Raw genomic sequence first — 15,945 nt, 5'->3', positions numbered from 1 at the left:
CTTTGACTTCGGGTTGAAATGCAAAAGTTTGTCAAGCTAGCCAGGAGTCGAACCTAGAATCTTCTGATTCGTAGTCAGACGCGTTATCCATTGCGCCACTAGCCCTTGGGTGTGTCATTCTGGAGAATATTGCTGGACACGTAGATTGTTGACTCTGGCAAAAGGAGTTAAACACTGACAATGCAGTGACCATGAAGGAATTTAAACTCACTGAAAAGAAACATGACTGCCCCGTGTGAGGATCGAGCTAATGACACTAGGGATTTTGAATAGTAGGCAAAATTCCCCCCAAAAATGACAAATCCTCTTTGAACAGTGACAATGAAGGGATTCCAACCCGCTAAAACAAATAACATATGCCTCGTGTGAGGATTGAACTCACGACCTTCAGATTATGAGACTGACGCGCTACCTACTGCGCTAACGAGGCAACGATGGCTATATCTGTACTAACAACTTAGTACCAACACCTATACGATCACAGGTGTCAACCATTTTTTTCTTCAGCAAGTTTACCTCCAACACTACTGGTTTCAGGTTAAATTGCCAAAGCCTTCCGGGCTTGCCAGGAGTAGAGGCTAGAATTTTCTGATCCATAGTCAGATACTTTGTCCCATGCCCCACTTGCAATTTGAACAACAAATCGGGAGCACGAGGCTGTACTGTAGCTTTTTTTTGTTATTCCACTTAACCACATGATGTCAAAAAATAAATATTTTTAGATAACACACAAAAAGACCCACTGCAAGAAACCTGGTTGCTGTAACCCGGTTTCGAACCAGGGTACCTGCGGTCACGACGCAGAGTACTAACCACTATGCGATCACAGCTGTGACTGCCTTTGCTTCAGCAAATTAACCTACCGAACTTTGACTTCCGGTTGAAGTACAGTATTTGACCGAGCTAGCCAGGAATCGAACCTGGGAATCTTCTGATCTGTAGTCAGACGCATTATCCATTGCACCACTAGCCCTTGCTGTGCCATTCTGGAGAATAACGCTGGACACGTAAATTGTTGACTCTGGCAAAAGGGGTTAAACACTGACAATGCAGTGACCATGAGGAAACTCAAACTCACTGAAAAGAAACATGACTGCCCCGTGTGAGGATCGAGCTAATGGCACTAGGGATTTTGAATAGTAGGCAAAATTCCCCCCAAAAATGACAAATCCTCTTTGAACAGTAACAATGAAGGGATTCCAAACCCGCTAAAACAAATTACATATGCCTCGTGTGAGGATTGAACTCAAGACTTTCAGATTATGAGACTGACGTGCTACCTACTGCGCTAACGAGGCAACTATTGTTGTTATGGACTAACAACTTAGTACCAACACCTATACGATCACAGATGTCAACCATTTTTTCTACAGCAAGTTTACCTCCAACACCACTGGTTTCAGGTTAAATTGCCAAAGCCTCCCGGGGGTTTGCCATGAGTAGAGGCTAGAATTTTCTGATCCATAGTCAGATACTTTGTCCCATGCGCCACTTGCAATTTGAACAGCAATTCGGGAGCACGAGGCTGTACTGTAGCTTTTCTTTGTTATTCCACTTAACAACATGAGAACATAAAATAAATATTTTTAGATTACCCACAATGAGACCCACTGCAAGATACCTGGTTGCTGTGACCCGGATTTGAACAGGGGTTCCTGCGGCCACAACGCAGAGTACTAACCACTATACGATCACAGATGCTGACTGCCTTTGCTTTAGCAAATTCACCTACGGAACTTTGACTTCCGGTTGAAGTACAGAATTTGACCGAGCTAGCCAGGAATCTAACCTGGGAATCTTCTGATCTGTAGTCAGATGCATTATCCATTGCGCCACTAGCCCTTGCTGTGCCATTCTGGAGAATAACGCTGGACACGTAGATTGTTGACTCTGGCAAAAGGGGTTAAACACTGACAATGCAGTGACCATGAGGAAACTCAAACTCACTGAAAAGAAACATGACTGCCCCGTGTGAGGATCGAGCTAATGGCACTAGGGATTTTGAATAGTAGGCAAAATTTCCCCCAAAAATTACAAATCCTCTTTGAACAGTGACAATGAAGGGATTCCAAACCCGCTAAAACAAATTACATATGCCTCGTGTGAGGATTGAACTCAAGACTTTCAGATTATGAGACTGACGTGCTACCTACTGCGCTAACTAGCCAACAATTGTTGTTTTGGACTAACAACTTAGTACCAACACCTATACGATCACAGATGTCAACCATTTTTTCTACAGCAAGTTTACCTCCAACACCTCTGGTTTCAGGTTAAATTGCCAAAGCCTCCCGGGCTTGCCAGGAGTAGAGGCTAGAATTTTCTGATCCATAGTCAGATACTTTGTCCCATGCGCCACTTGCAATTTGAACAGCAAATCGGGAGCACGAGGCTGTACTGTAGCTTTTCTTTGTTATTCCACTTAACAACATGATGACAAAAAAATAAATATTTTTAGGTAACACACAAAAAGACCCACTGCAAGATACCTGGTTGCTGTGACCCGGATTCGAACCGGGGTTCCTGCGGCCACAACGCAGAGTACTAACCACTATACGATCACAGCTGTTGACTGAGCGTGCTAAAGCAAATTAACCTACGGTACTTTGACTTCGGGTTGAAACACAAAAGTTTGTCAAGTTAGCCAGGAGTCGAACCTAGAATCTTCCGATCCATAGTCAGACGCGTTATCCATTGCGCCACTAGCCCTTGCATGTATCATTCTGGAGAATATTGCTGGACACGTAGATTGTTGACTCTGGCAAAAGGAGTTAAACACTGACAATGCAGTGACCATGAAGGAATTTAAACTCACTGAAAAGAAACATGACTGCCCCGTGTGAGGATCGAGCTAATGGCACTAGGGATTTTGAATAGTAGGCAAAAATGACAAATCCTCTTTGAACAGTGACAATGAAGGGATTCCAACCCGCTAAAACAAATAACATATGCCTCGTGTGAGGATTGAACGCACGACCTTCAGATTATGAGACTGACGCGCTACCTACTGCGCTAACGAGGCAACGATGGTTATATCAGTACTAACAATTTAGTACCAACACCTATACGATCACAGGTGTCACCCATTTTTTCTTCAGCAAGTTTACCTCCAACACTTCTAGTTTCAGGTTAAATTGCCAAAGCCTCCTGGGCTTGCCAGGAGTAGAGGCTAGAATTTTCTGATCCATAGTCAGATACTTTGTCCCATGCCACACTTGCAATTTGAACAGCAAATCGGGAGCACGAGGCTCTGTAGCTTTTCTTTGTTATTCCACTTAAAATCATGTCATTAAAAATAAAAAATAACGACAACTTCGGATTGTTTTCTTTGTCTGACTTTGGCCAAAAACAGAACAAACACATTCTGAAAATACTACAATAAAAATATAGAAATAAATACTGACAGTGGTAAATTTTAGATCCATGAAGGAAAGAAGAAAGTGAATGAATGTTTGTAACTGAATACATTTACATATGCATAAAAGATTGTTTACTTTTGTATTATTCTTTTTAATGAATTAAGTAACGTTTAAGGCAACCTTTTTCCAAAACAATATAGAATGTTAGATATAACAGGATAATGCATACATTGATCATTTGTTTTCAAAACACTTACAATAAAGTAGGACCCCAAAAATTTACTGTGGCACCCCATTTTTATGACTTGACGGGGTACCTGGGACCCCATTTAGAAAATTCCTAGTGCCAACACTGATGGAGTATTGGTGCGTGCAAAACAGCAGCAGGCGGCTGTGGCCTGCGGGCCGGTTCTAATACTAATCAAATATCATCCCAGGGGGCTATTAATAATTAATTCTTGACTTTGACACCCCTGGTCAAGATAATATGTAATAGATATACTTTGATGTAAATTTTGCTCCAGATTAATTTGTACAACCTACTTTAGGTGTGTGTCTGCAAGTGTTTCCTTTGTGGAGGCAATCTATTTAGAGCAACTGAACCCGTTCACGGCCAGCCTCTCCAAAAGTATCAGAATGTGTCTTTTGAAAATGTACATAGTTAAATATATATCTTGAAGATGAACAGCATCGCTATTTTTTTTTCCAGACACAGTCGAAAATAATATAACATTCATAAACAGTATAGATTCACCAGTCACAAATATAATTTGGCTTTATTGTACACATCTCATGATTAGAAATAATACTTTATCTTACATTATCTTAAGGTCTCTCAAACCAAGTAGAAACGTCACAATGTATCGTCTTGTATCATCAGAGTATAGCAGCTAAACCAATTTTCTAGCTGTCCATCATAACAAACTGTAAAATGTTGTGAACAAATAAACATGTTATATATTTTTTAATAGATATCAGAGCGGGACGGATGGCATGACACATAGAGGAATAACAGGGAAGACTGGAGCCAGCAGCAATACCAGCCTCACAGCCTGGAGCAGAGTGGGAGACAGCAAGTACCAGAAATGCCCATATAAGTACGTGCCCCACATTGTGACGTCACATTGTATCCACTGGTTTAAAAAAAGCCTGCAAAACACAATGTTTAGAGCAGGGGTGCCAAACGTAAGGCCTGCGGGCCGCATAAGACTCGCGAACAGATGAGTTTGCTAAGTATAAAAATTAGTCGAAATTTTTGAATGAAAGAAACTGCTGTTGAAAATGTGTCCAGTAGATGTCGCAATAGCAATTCTTTGTATCTATGTAGATTATGCTATGTATGTAAAAAATGATGTTAATACATCCTGAAATTTGATTTTTAAATTTTTTTTTAATCTTGACGGATTGAAAATTAACACCAATGAGTTAACACCAATGAGTGATGGCAGCACGGTGGCGTAGTAGTGCGTCTGCCTCACAATACGAAGGTCCTGGGTTCAAACATGCGCTCAGGGATTTTTCTGTGTGGAGTTTGCATGTTCTCCCTGTGACTGCGTGGGTTCCCTCCGGGTACTCCGGCTTCCTCCCACCTCCAAAGACATGCACCTGGGGAAAGGTTGATTGGCAACACTAAATTGGCCCTAGTGTGTGAATGTGAGTGTGAATGTTGTCCATCTATCTGTGTTGGCCCTGTGATGAGGTGGCGACTTGTCCAGGGTGTACACCGCCTTCCGCCTGATTGTAGCTGAAATAGGCTCCAGCGACCCCGAAAGTGATAAGCGGTAGAAAATGGATGGATGGATTGAGTTGACTGATAAACATTATCACATAATTTATTCAGACAGTATAACTAATGACAAATAAAAGCTAGAATCCTATTAACCGCGACATGTAAGTGTAAAAAAAACCCAACAACATTATATTTTTTGTACATTTTCAGAATGTGCTTGTTCTATTTTTAAACAAAGAAAACAATCTGAAGTCGTCTTTATTTTTAAGTTATCGTGCCTCGATTTTACCAGTCCGGCCCACTTGGGAGTAGATTGTTCTCCATGTGGCCCCCGATCTAAAATGAGTTTGACACCTCTGGTTTAGAGACTTCCAAAACTGCGTGCAAGCTCATTTCCAAATGCATGAACTTTATGGTTTTGACACGTTGGCATTGTTTAACACAAATATCCAACATTGTAACAACATTAACAAGTTATATAAACGTGGAAAATCACCATTAAAAGTATCTAATATTGGGGATAATTGTCGTATACACCTGATTCGACGTTGCTTTTGACGATACAATATTACTACGGACGGTATATAGCATGGATTTTATATGCAGTTCTACCTTAAAACTAAGAGTTAAAAGACAAAGGCCAATTATTTGTACATAATTAAATGTGTAGAATTGTTGCTCGAATAGAGCGTGAAATGAGTTGTTATCGCACAAATACGATGATAATCGTACGTCTGGCAACGTCTGGGTGACCTTTTGCGACAGTATCGTAAAGTGCGCCTTGTGTTGGGAATTTGACCGGTCGTCCTTTGAGCTGTCAGTTCGTCGCCCTTCAGCACCAATTTCACCATCTCTAGGTCAAAATAGATCGTGGCCAAGCGTTTAACTATGGCTGGGACAATTGCACGGAAAGCTATAGACCACCTAAAGAGCAAAGATTTCAGGGATTATTTGATGAGGTAAGTAACATAAAGAATAAGCAAACATGTTAAATGTAGCCAGCTAGCTATTTGTATGTGCCTCACGTGTGACACGCTTTAAAGTTCACTAATGTTTCACTAATACTTGTTTTTACTATCTATTGTGTGCATTATTTCCTGGAACTTTAGTAAACTAGGTGTTACATTTGGCTTTCAAGGACGCTGACGTAATGGAGTTCTATAGGTTTACATACTGCGTCGTCTTGTCCAGCCAGTTAGACATTGTACCGTAAACGCAGAGCAACAACCTTTTCAACAATAACTAAATAACTTTCCCCTGGACATTTATAATCGCGCTGAATGCAATTACAACGGTTTTTGTTGCTTGTTTAAATGTCATGACAATATGCAAATAACAACATGATTGTGCTCCACATGCTCAACATGAACCTTGTTTATAAATGTATTTATTTATTTTTGGCCTTATTTCAGATATATTACACACCCTGCCGTTTGTTTTTGAACAGAGTGGGATCGTTTTTAATTTCTATTTTTGATTATTTTCCATAAATAACACCAGCCAAAACATAACAAACAGAGAAAAAACAAAACACACAATACAAAGCAAATATATGGAGCCCCTAAAGGTACATGGAGGGAAACACATGTTTTGCGAGATCTCGCAAAAGTTTTTTTTTCCAATGTCAATGAACCGGAAGTAAAACAGACACAGCGATGGAGGAGCCTACCCATCATCCTTGGGAGAAGTTTATTGATTTCTATTTTAGTATTGGCCTAACATATTATGGACTCTCAAAATTATGTTAGATCCACTATGGACTGGACTTTCACAATATTATGCTAGATCCACTCAAAGTCCATTGCACCGGTCGGCCAGGGGCGCGGTCCCCTCCAAAGTTTCTCATTGTCATCCCATTGGGTTGAGTTTTTTCTTGTCCTGATGTGGGATCTGAGTCGAGGATGTTGTTGTGGCTTGTGCAGCCCTTTGAGACACTCGTGATTTACGGCTATATAAGTAAACAATGATTGATTGATTGACATCAAATCGTATTATGGTCCCACAACAGAGCACAGATGATGGGTAGGCTCCCGCATGCTCCCGCTCCTCAATCGCTGTGTCTGTTTCACTTCCGGTTCACAATCGCTGTGTCTGTTTTACTTCCGGTTCACTGACATAGGAAAAAAACCTTTTGCGAGATCTCGCAAAAAGTATTGCGAGATCTCGCAAAACATCCATGTCCCTTTAGGGGCTCCGTACAAATACAAACAAACAAAACAAAACAACCCCCCCCCACCCTCACACACATTCATTGAGAGACGCTTACATGAACTAGAGAAAATCCAAAATGAAAACAAATTAAAATAATAATAATGTGTGTGGAGTTTGCATGTTCTCCCTGTGACTGCGTGGGTTCCCTCCGGGTACTCCGGCTTCCTCCCACCTCCAAAGACATGCACCTGGGGATAAGTTGATTGGCAACACTAAATTGGCCCTAGTGTGTGGATGTGAGTGTGAATGTTGTCTGTCTATCTGTGTTGGCCCTGCGATGAGGTGGCGACTTGTCCAGGGTGTACCCCGCCTTCTGCCCGATTGTAGCTGAGATAGGCTCCAGCGCCCCCCGCGACCCCAAAAGGGAATAAGCGGTAGAAAATGGATGGATGGATGGATAATAAAAAATAGATAATAATGATAACAATAATTCATACTTTAACCATCTGACCAGACCAGTCTATTGACTTTTGCAGTCAAGATATTTCATCACAGGGCCCCAGGAGTCCTTCCATTTTCTTTGAGTGGATTGTCCGTTGTATCGCAGTTTCTCCATATGTATAACTGAAACAAGTTCACACAGCCAATTTTGAAAGGATGGAGGAGTTGGTGCCTTCCATTCTGCCAGTATGAGATTCTTGGCCAGCACTGTACCCATTAAGAGTGCAGTTTGGGTGTAGAGGGGAAGACTTAATGAGTCCACTGAACATCCAAACAGGGCTAAGTCTCTGTCAGGTAAGAATGGGCTTTGGAAAACTTCATAAAAAAAAAGAGAAAATCCTTGACCAAAATGTACCGATGACTGAACAGTTCCAAAATAAATGTAACAACGTACCATTCGTTCGTTTTTAAATGTTTTTTTTAAATGGGAAAATAAAATGCATGCAGTGTTAACTGTGAATCCATTTTTCAAACTGACCCTGCCTTAATTAAAACGGCTCATACTTTATATGTGACTTATTTGTATCCCTGTTTTGTCTTCCATGTGGTGCTGGATATTGAACAAACCTTCACTAGCACAGTGAGTCTTCTTAATGATTGTACTTTGACTTAAAATGTATACATTCTGTTGCTTTTTTACAAAGATTTTATCATTATTATATATCTTGCTTATTGTTTGATTTTTGTTGTGTGTGTGTGTTTACAGCATTTCTGGGGTCCAATTGCAAACTGGGGTCTCCCGATAGCTGCCATCGCAGATATGAAGAAGAGCCCTGAGATCATCAGTGGAAGGATGACCTTTGGTAAGACGCATATACAGTACCATGATACCCCGATTATCACTAGTTCCAAAAGGTGCGATGAAGGCCGAATCGTATGGAAACCGAAGTAATTTTACCCATTGGAAACCATGTACAGTAGTACCTCAACCTCCGGGCTTAATTGGTCCTGTGACGTAGCTTGCAACACGCTCTGTTATGTTTTTGATTATTTCTTTCTTCAATTCAAGGAGTATTATCCACCTTTTCTTCTCAGTACTGTCTTCACATTCACTAAGATGAACAAAGTGTATGTCAATCTCTAACTGTAAGCTAATGCTAGTGGGTTCACTGTGACATTTACAACACCAACAAATGGCAGAGATGCTTGTAACTCTAATTTTTACTTGCAACTTAAAGGGGAACTACACTTCTTTTGAATTTTTCCTATCATTTACAATTATTATTAAGAAGGAAACGCGCATCTTTTTTTTAAGGATTCTACCGATAAAAAAAACAAAACACTATACATTGAGGACAGGGTGGACGCCACAGCCAACAAGGAAGCCTTCATCACATTGAAGGACCACAAACCCAACTTCGCAAATGTCCAGTTCAGCCGCTGAACTGGACATTGAGGACAGGGTGGACGCCACAGCCAACAAGGAAGCCTTCATCACATTGAAGGACCACAAACCCAACTTCGCAAATAACCCAACATGCCGACTAATAAACCCAACTAAATCTGAAATAGGAAAAATCAGCAAAATAATCCTGGACAGAGTCAACACAAAAATCAAGGACAAAACACCACTCAATCAATGGAGAAATACAGCAGCAGTAATCAAATGGTTCAACAACATCCAAGACAAACAACAGCACAACTTTATCTCCTTTGATATCGAGGAATTTTACCCTTCCATCACGCAAGACCTACTGACTCAAGCACTAGACTTCGCCTCAGACTACGACTCAATCACAGGCAACGAAAGAAACATCATCATCCACGCAAAAAACTCCATTCTCATCCACAACAGTACACCATGGCAAAAAAAGAACAATGCAACATTTGACGTCACTATGGGAAGTTTTGACGGAGCAGAAACGTGTGAACTCGTTGGGAGTTTCCTCCTCTCCCAGCTTGCTAGCCTCAATCTGAACCTTGGTATTTACCGTGATGACGGACTGGCAGTGTGTCGCGCCTCGCCAAGGAGCAGCGAGAATACCAAGAAGCGCATATGCCAAATTTTCAAAGAGAACGGCCTACGGATCACGATTGAAGCCAACAAGCAAACCGTCAACTTCCTTGACGTCACTTTCAACCTGAGAAATAACAGCTACCAACCATTCACGAAACCCAACACAACACTCCAATATGTGCACCATGACAGCAACCACCCACCCACCACCACGAAAAGAATACCTACCGGAATCAATAAAAGGCTATCGATGCTGTCATCTAGCAAAGCTGAATTTGACCAAGCAACCCCCCCGTACCAAAAAGCCCTTGATGAAAGCGGATACAATTTCACCCTCACCTATGAACCCACGCCAGGAAACCAGCCAAAAAAGAACAGAAAACGAAACGACATCATCTGGTACAACCCCCCATACAGCAAAAACGTCTCAACGAACATTGGACACAAATTCCTCAATCTGATTGACAAACACTTTCCCAAAGACAACAACCTAAGAAAAGTATTCAACAAGAACAACATTAAATTGAGCTACAGCTGCATGAACAATATACGACAAATCATCTCAAACCACAACAAAACAATTGCAAATGAGCCGTCGACCCCCAGTCAGAGCGACTCCAAAACCAACAAAGCATGTAACTGTCGAAAGAAACCTGATTGCCCCCTCAACGGGGGGTGCTTACAAACATCAGTTGTCTACCAATCTAAGGTAATACGCAAGGACATTAACACATCCGACACATATGTAGGATTAACCGAGGGTGAATTCAAAACCAGATGGAACAATCACAAGGCTTCTTTCAGGAACAAAAACCTGCGAAATACCACAGAACTCAGCAAACACATTTGGGACCTCAAAGACAATAATGTTGAATATTCAATAACATGGCAAATTCTTGCATCCAGCACACCTTACAATAGTGGTAATAAAAGATGCAACCTATGCTTGAAAGAGAAGCTGTTTATTATTTACCGTCCAGACCTGTCATCCCTCAACAAGCGCAGCAAAATTGTAACAACATGCCGCCATAGACGGAAACACCTCCTAGGTAACACATGAGCCAATCACCACGCCCCTAGGCCAGCCTGTACCCACCCACTCTGTGCCCTATATAAACCATGGTATGCGAATGCTCCCATTAAAATCTCCTGACGATTGAGGGTACCCCCCCTCATGAAACAGGCCTGTAGAGATGAAATAGTCTTGTGATTTTTTTCCCACACATACATATATATATATATATATATATATATATATATATAAATAATGTAGTAACAGACTCTTTCATACCAATATGTAATATAAAATATTTATCGGATTTAGGTCATTTTAAAAATTAAGGAATTTCTTTCTTATTTCTTTCAGTGCCTATAGCAGCGCACTCCCTACTTCCGGCAACCTACGTCCGCAAACGCATTTGCGTTCTAATCGTGACCGACGACAAAGATGTATATTTTTGGACAAATGAAGATTCACAACCTTATCTTTTAGAAGCTGAATATACGGAGGATGAACTACTGGTTATAGAAGCTTAGCAAGCATAAAGACAGGGTGAAACGTTGGAGCAGACGGAAGCTGAGAGAGTCAGGACTGGCATGACTTGACATTATAAATGAGGAGCTTGGAGCCAAGCTACTGTATACTGACAGAAATGGAGTGCTTACCCAAAATCAATTGGGGAAAAAAACATCCCCAGCCAGCTTGACAAAACAAACACATGTCCAACTAATTAATCGCTATATTATTGACCATGATACATGCAGCACGTCATGCTTGTTTGTGCAACTACATACATTTTTTAGCTAACTGTGTACAAACAAAACATGAGATGTGGGTTAATACTTTACAGATACTGTAATATGATTGTTCATGTTTTCAGTCAGTACAGATTAGTGTCCTATCTCTTTGTGTTGTGTATTATATAGTCAAAAGCCATTCAGCTGCTGGCGCAAGAAGCTAGCTTACGGCTAATGCGGTCGCAAGGTGATGTGTTGTTACTAAGCATGAAAAACAGTAAGTCAGTGTTTGCTCTTACAATAACAATGCAGCTCAGTTATTATACAGGTTACAGAATGTAAAAAAAAGTATTGTTCGAGGTTTTTGAATGCATTTTTAGAATGATTTAGAGACAGAATGGATTGCTTCCATTAGCTGCGTTGTTAGTCACATAGAACGAGCCGATTATTACCAATTTATAATGCAAAAAAAAAAACATGTGTTGTTTCTCATAAGGATTGTGAACTATAGGCACAATTCCAAAACAAGCGTAGTTCCCCTTTTAAAGCATAACTATGAGTCGAAAGACCGCTCTTATCTTAAAACACTCATAAGTTGGGGCACTCTTAAATTGAGGTACCACTGTAAAACCAATTAATCGGTTGTAGACACTCCAAAATATAAACACATACATGAAAAAATTAATATTCAATATTACTTTTACCTTTATCGAAGACTCATGTTGTCAAAGACTGGGTTGAGCGGAGAGGGAGGAGTATAAGCGAGAGCCACACGGATGGGACTTTCGCACTTTGCGACTACTTATTTCTTGAATTTAATAGTGTCTCCCATCTTCTTTATCAAAATGCTGACACGCAAAACTTTATCTGGCCCCTTATTTTGCAGCTGTACTCAATTATTGACTTGCATTAACCAGTAATGATGTTATAGGCGGGCAACAGAGCTGGGGGATTTGTTGGATGTCAGACACATTTACCAATGCTGTAACGAACTTTTCCTTGTCTGTGTGCTCTTGTTCCTCTCCTCTCAGCTCTGTGTTGCTACTCGCTGCTCTTCATGCGTTTTGCCTACAAGGTGCAGCCACGCAACTGGCTGCTGTTTGCTTGCCATGTGACCAACGAGTCCGCCCAGCTAATTCAGGCAGGCCGTCTCATAAAGTACAAGTAAGTGTGTTTTTTTTCCCCAGTAACCTAGATTCCAAAGTTATGCAGTAGAAGCAATAACAGTCACACAATTCACCTTAGCCAGCAAGTAATACAGCTGTGTGAAATTTTAATACATACCAGGGTTTCCCTGAGATTGCCAGCACACCTGTAGTGGTGGGTGTGTGGTTAATGTGTGGTCACATGACATCATCGTATAATTTGCTATGATATGATTTTCTTTAAGTCTAAAAAAATGAAAACATACATTTAAAAACAAGTCTTAAATTAATTAGTATTTTGCTCCATTTTTTAATCGTTGCTGCTTATTGTACAATGTACTTTTGTTGATAATTTTTCAAGTGTCTAGAGCAGTGATTTTTAACCTTGTTGGAGGTACCGAACCCCAGCAGTTTCATATGCATTCACCGAACCCTTCTTTAGTGAAAAATAAAATGTTTATTTTTTTTCAAATTCAAGACAAAGTTATGTGTTTTTACTGGTGCACAAAATTAGCCGTGCATGAACATCACCTTGTTCAAAGAACAAAACCAACACAGTGCATGAACTCACAACAAATTACACACCTGCAAATCAGTGTGACTTCTGCTGTTGCCTTATGAGAGACCAGTTCAGATATGTGTGGCTTCACCTTGGCAAGTGCCGCTCTCATTGTCATGCCAAAGTCTGTTCCTTTTCTTTGTTTTTATGTCCAGCATCCTCCAAAAGGATTGCTCGCAAAGATATGTTGTAACAAATAGTATTAAAAAAATTCCAGGGCTTTCTTAGCAATAACTGGATACTTTTCCACTTGTCGACACCAAAACATTGAGAGCGTTGCTGTTCTGACGAGTTGGTGTTGAACCTTGGCTCTGCTGAATTTCAATAATTTCGTCGAGGTATTCATCATTGACATTTGCTGTCTCAACAGCAAACGTGAACGGCTGTCTCACCCATGCTGGATATGACTCTTGTAGGGAAATATCCATTGAGAGACTTTTCAAGCTCATCTAAGTGCGTGGCAATGTTTGCTTCAGTTCCATGGGTACAGAAATGTCTCCTGATTCCAAACACATCTTTGATCTTAAAACAATATTTGTTGTTATTGTCATTGTAAGTGGGCCAAAACACTTACATTAGAAAAGAATCTCATGGAAATGACTGCTGCCATTTGATTATAATAATAAAACATTTAACTTGTTATTTAGTCAGGTTGCTCAATGAGTCTTTGCCTTTGCGCACGCATATGGAAAATTAGAGGGAACATAGTTTGGGGGTATCCATAATACGCCGATAGGGAGAAGTTTTTATTTACACGATGAGTCGGGTGTGTCTTGACCTGCGCGGCGGAGGCTCCGCCGAACCCCTGAGGCCGACTCACCGAACCCCTAGGGTTCGATCGAACCTAGGTTAAGAACCACTAGTCTAGAGACTAGAGTCTAGTAACTTATTCACTAGCAACAAATCTAGCATCTTTTTTTGGTGTTATTATAGACTGTAGTCATGTTTAGAGACTGCTTATGTCCCTCAATGTCCCAGACGAAAGAGGCAAGCTGCAGCAAGCATGACGTCACATGCTTCGCACTGCTGCTCCAGTTGGACTTTCTCTCCATAAAACCTGCCACTGTCTTCTTAATATTTGCACATTTTGCTGTACGCTGTCCGCGGGTATATCTGCAATATATTAGAGGACGTTCACATCGCAGACATGCTGATTCCTCTCCAGTGCGTATTTCTTACGTCATCACAACACCCTGTTTCGGCAGCACTGTTCCGGTGGTCAGTCTTTTTTTCGGTCAACGAGTTTTCGGTGCATGACTAGTCATTAGTGCGCAAATAGGCTCTCATATATATATATATATACACAATATATACAGTATATATAAACGACCTACTAGTGGGATTTTTATGTTTGTGTGGTATTGATTTGATGCTCATTATTCCCATGATCGCACACACCATCCGTGCCTAAGGGATTTGTCGAAAAATGAGGAAGTGTTGTTGTGTGTCTGGGGAAGCACGGAGACGGACATGTGTGCACCGAGGGAACACTGTTGAAATTGGGCCAGTGGTTAGCATAAGATTGGTAATAAAGGTAAAAATAGTGTCAGACTGTGTGTGACTCATAGAGGCTTACTTTAATTTGTTTGCATGGAAAATCCCAATTTTTTAAAGGGGTGGCGGCTATAATTTTGTTTTGGCTGTGCGCCACGATCAGATTCAAGGGAAACCCTGCATACTATACTGGATTATCAAAGACTAATAGCTCATGTGATAGGAAATGACAAGTATTCTGTTTTTGCAACATTTCAGGATGGAGAAGAAGGCATCCTAGTGTCAAAGAGAAGAATATGCCCAAGCGTCCCCTGTCACACCACAGTGATCAAAACAGCCACATAAACTTGGTGCACTTATTAAATCACTGAAGCTGAGGCTGTTTTTGTACCCCTCTTCTCTGTAACCAAGATGGTAACCCAATTGATCATCTTCAAGTTTTAGTCACACTTTATCACAAAAAAATGTATGAATCAAAGGCCTGCTGCCATAAATTATATTTGTGTTTTCTGGGTTATTAACCATGAGCGTATGTGGTTTTGGATAATCCTCATTTTCCGACATACTGTTTTATTCTAATTGTAAGATCATTAGGCATCATCATTTTGCTCTTTCACAACTACATTTAACTGGAAACTTAAGTTGGTCTTCAGTGACGTTAATGAGCGAACACACAAGGTGATGACTGTTACCTAGGATATTAAAAATACTGATGGATAAAATGCCTAAATGCTAATAATAGGCCACCAATTGTCAAGATTTCATCCCTGTGTCAATTTCTGCTGACCAAATGTACTGCGTGTTACTTCATGTTTGTATAATTCTAAATAATATATTCACAACTGTGTAATCACATTTTCCCTAACCAATGATTTGGCTTTGTAAATAAAAAAAACTGGCGAAAACCAACTTGAACATTTGTTTTAGTCTTTTTTTATTTTTTTTGGACTGATTTTAAACACTTTGCTTTGATATACTGCACTGTTTTCTCCTCTAGAATCAACAGTTGAAAATATAAAGCATTTGTTTATCCTAGTATCTTACACAGTGGGATCTGAGACAAAACATGCTAACTATTGTGACATCATGAGAGGCTGTGTGCTGGAGGGGAAGTATATTCCCCTGAGATGGCTCCAACAGACAGGAGTTGTTTCCCCCTAATTAGGTTAAAAATATTTTTTACAAACCACTAATTATAATCCGCCAAAAATGTGCCATTGTTGAGTGTCTGTACTGTCTATAACTCGGCAGAGTAACCGTGTTATACTCTTTCATATCAGTAGGTGGCCGCAGGTAGCTAATTGCTTTGTAGA

General features: G+C 40.5%; 1 protein-coding gene and 5 non-coding genes across 7 annotated transcripts; 1 reads left to right on the top strand and 5 right to left on the bottom strand.

The window, feature by feature from the left end:
- Window positions 1-32: 32 nt before the first annotated feature.
- On the bottom strand, window positions 33-105 carry trnar-acg (transfer RNA arginine (anticodon ACG)). The gene has a single exon. It is a non-coding gene; the product is annotated as a tRNA-Arg (tRNA).
- A 252-nt stretch (window positions 106-357) lies between these two features.
- Window positions 358-430, bottom strand: trnam-cau (transfer RNA methionine (anticodon CAU)). Its single transcript has one exon. It is a non-coding gene; the product is annotated as a tRNA-Met (tRNA).
- A 469-nt stretch (window positions 431-899) lies between these two features.
- trnac-aca (transfer RNA cysteine (anticodon ACA)) lies at window positions 900-973 on the bottom strand. The gene has a single exon. It is a non-coding gene; the product is annotated as a tRNA-Cys (tRNA).
- Window positions 974-2,494: 1,521 nt separating this feature from the next.
- Window positions 2,495-2,566, bottom strand: trnah-gug (transfer RNA histidin (anticodon GUG)). Its single transcript has one exon. It is a non-coding gene; the product is annotated as a tRNA-His (tRNA).
- Window positions 2,567-2,949: 383 nt separating this feature from the next.
- Window positions 2,950-3,022, bottom strand: trnam-cau (transfer RNA methionine (anticodon CAU)). Its single transcript has one exon. It is a non-coding gene; the product is annotated as a tRNA-Met (tRNA).
- A 5,430-nt stretch (window positions 3,023-8,452) lies between these two features.
- On the top strand, window positions 8,453-15,547 carry mpc1 (mitochondrial pyruvate carrier 1). 2 transcript variants are annotated; one of them, XM_072913370.1, is made up of 3 exons: window positions 8,468-8,543; window positions 12,466-12,598; window positions 14,891-15,547. In XM_072913370.1, exons 1-3 carry the CDS (start codon window positions 8,501-8,503, stop codon window positions 14,910-14,912), a joined length of 198 nt encoding a protein of 65 aa, XP_072769471.1. In that variant the 5' UTR covers window positions 8,468-8,500; the 3' UTR covers window positions 14,913-15,547. The 2 variants fall into 2 exon arrangements, with proteins under 2 accessions (XP_061820262.1, XP_072769471.1); XM_061964278.1 differs by lacking the exon at window positions 14,891-15,547 and having other exon boundaries at window positions 8,453-8,543; window positions 12,466-12,602.
- Window positions 15,548-15,945: the final 398 nt, after the last annotated feature.

Source organism: Nerophis lumbriciformis, linkage group LG06, assembly GCF_033978685.3.
Source record: "Nerophis lumbriciformis linkage group LG06, RoL_Nlum_v2.1, whole genome shotgun sequence".
Classification (NCBI taxonomy): Eukaryota; Metazoa; Chordata; class Actinopteri; order Syngnathiformes; family Syngnathidae; genus Nerophis; species Nerophis lumbriciformis.
Note: the sequence above shows the minus strand (reverse complement) of the source record. Positions and strands in the feature narration are given on the sequence as shown.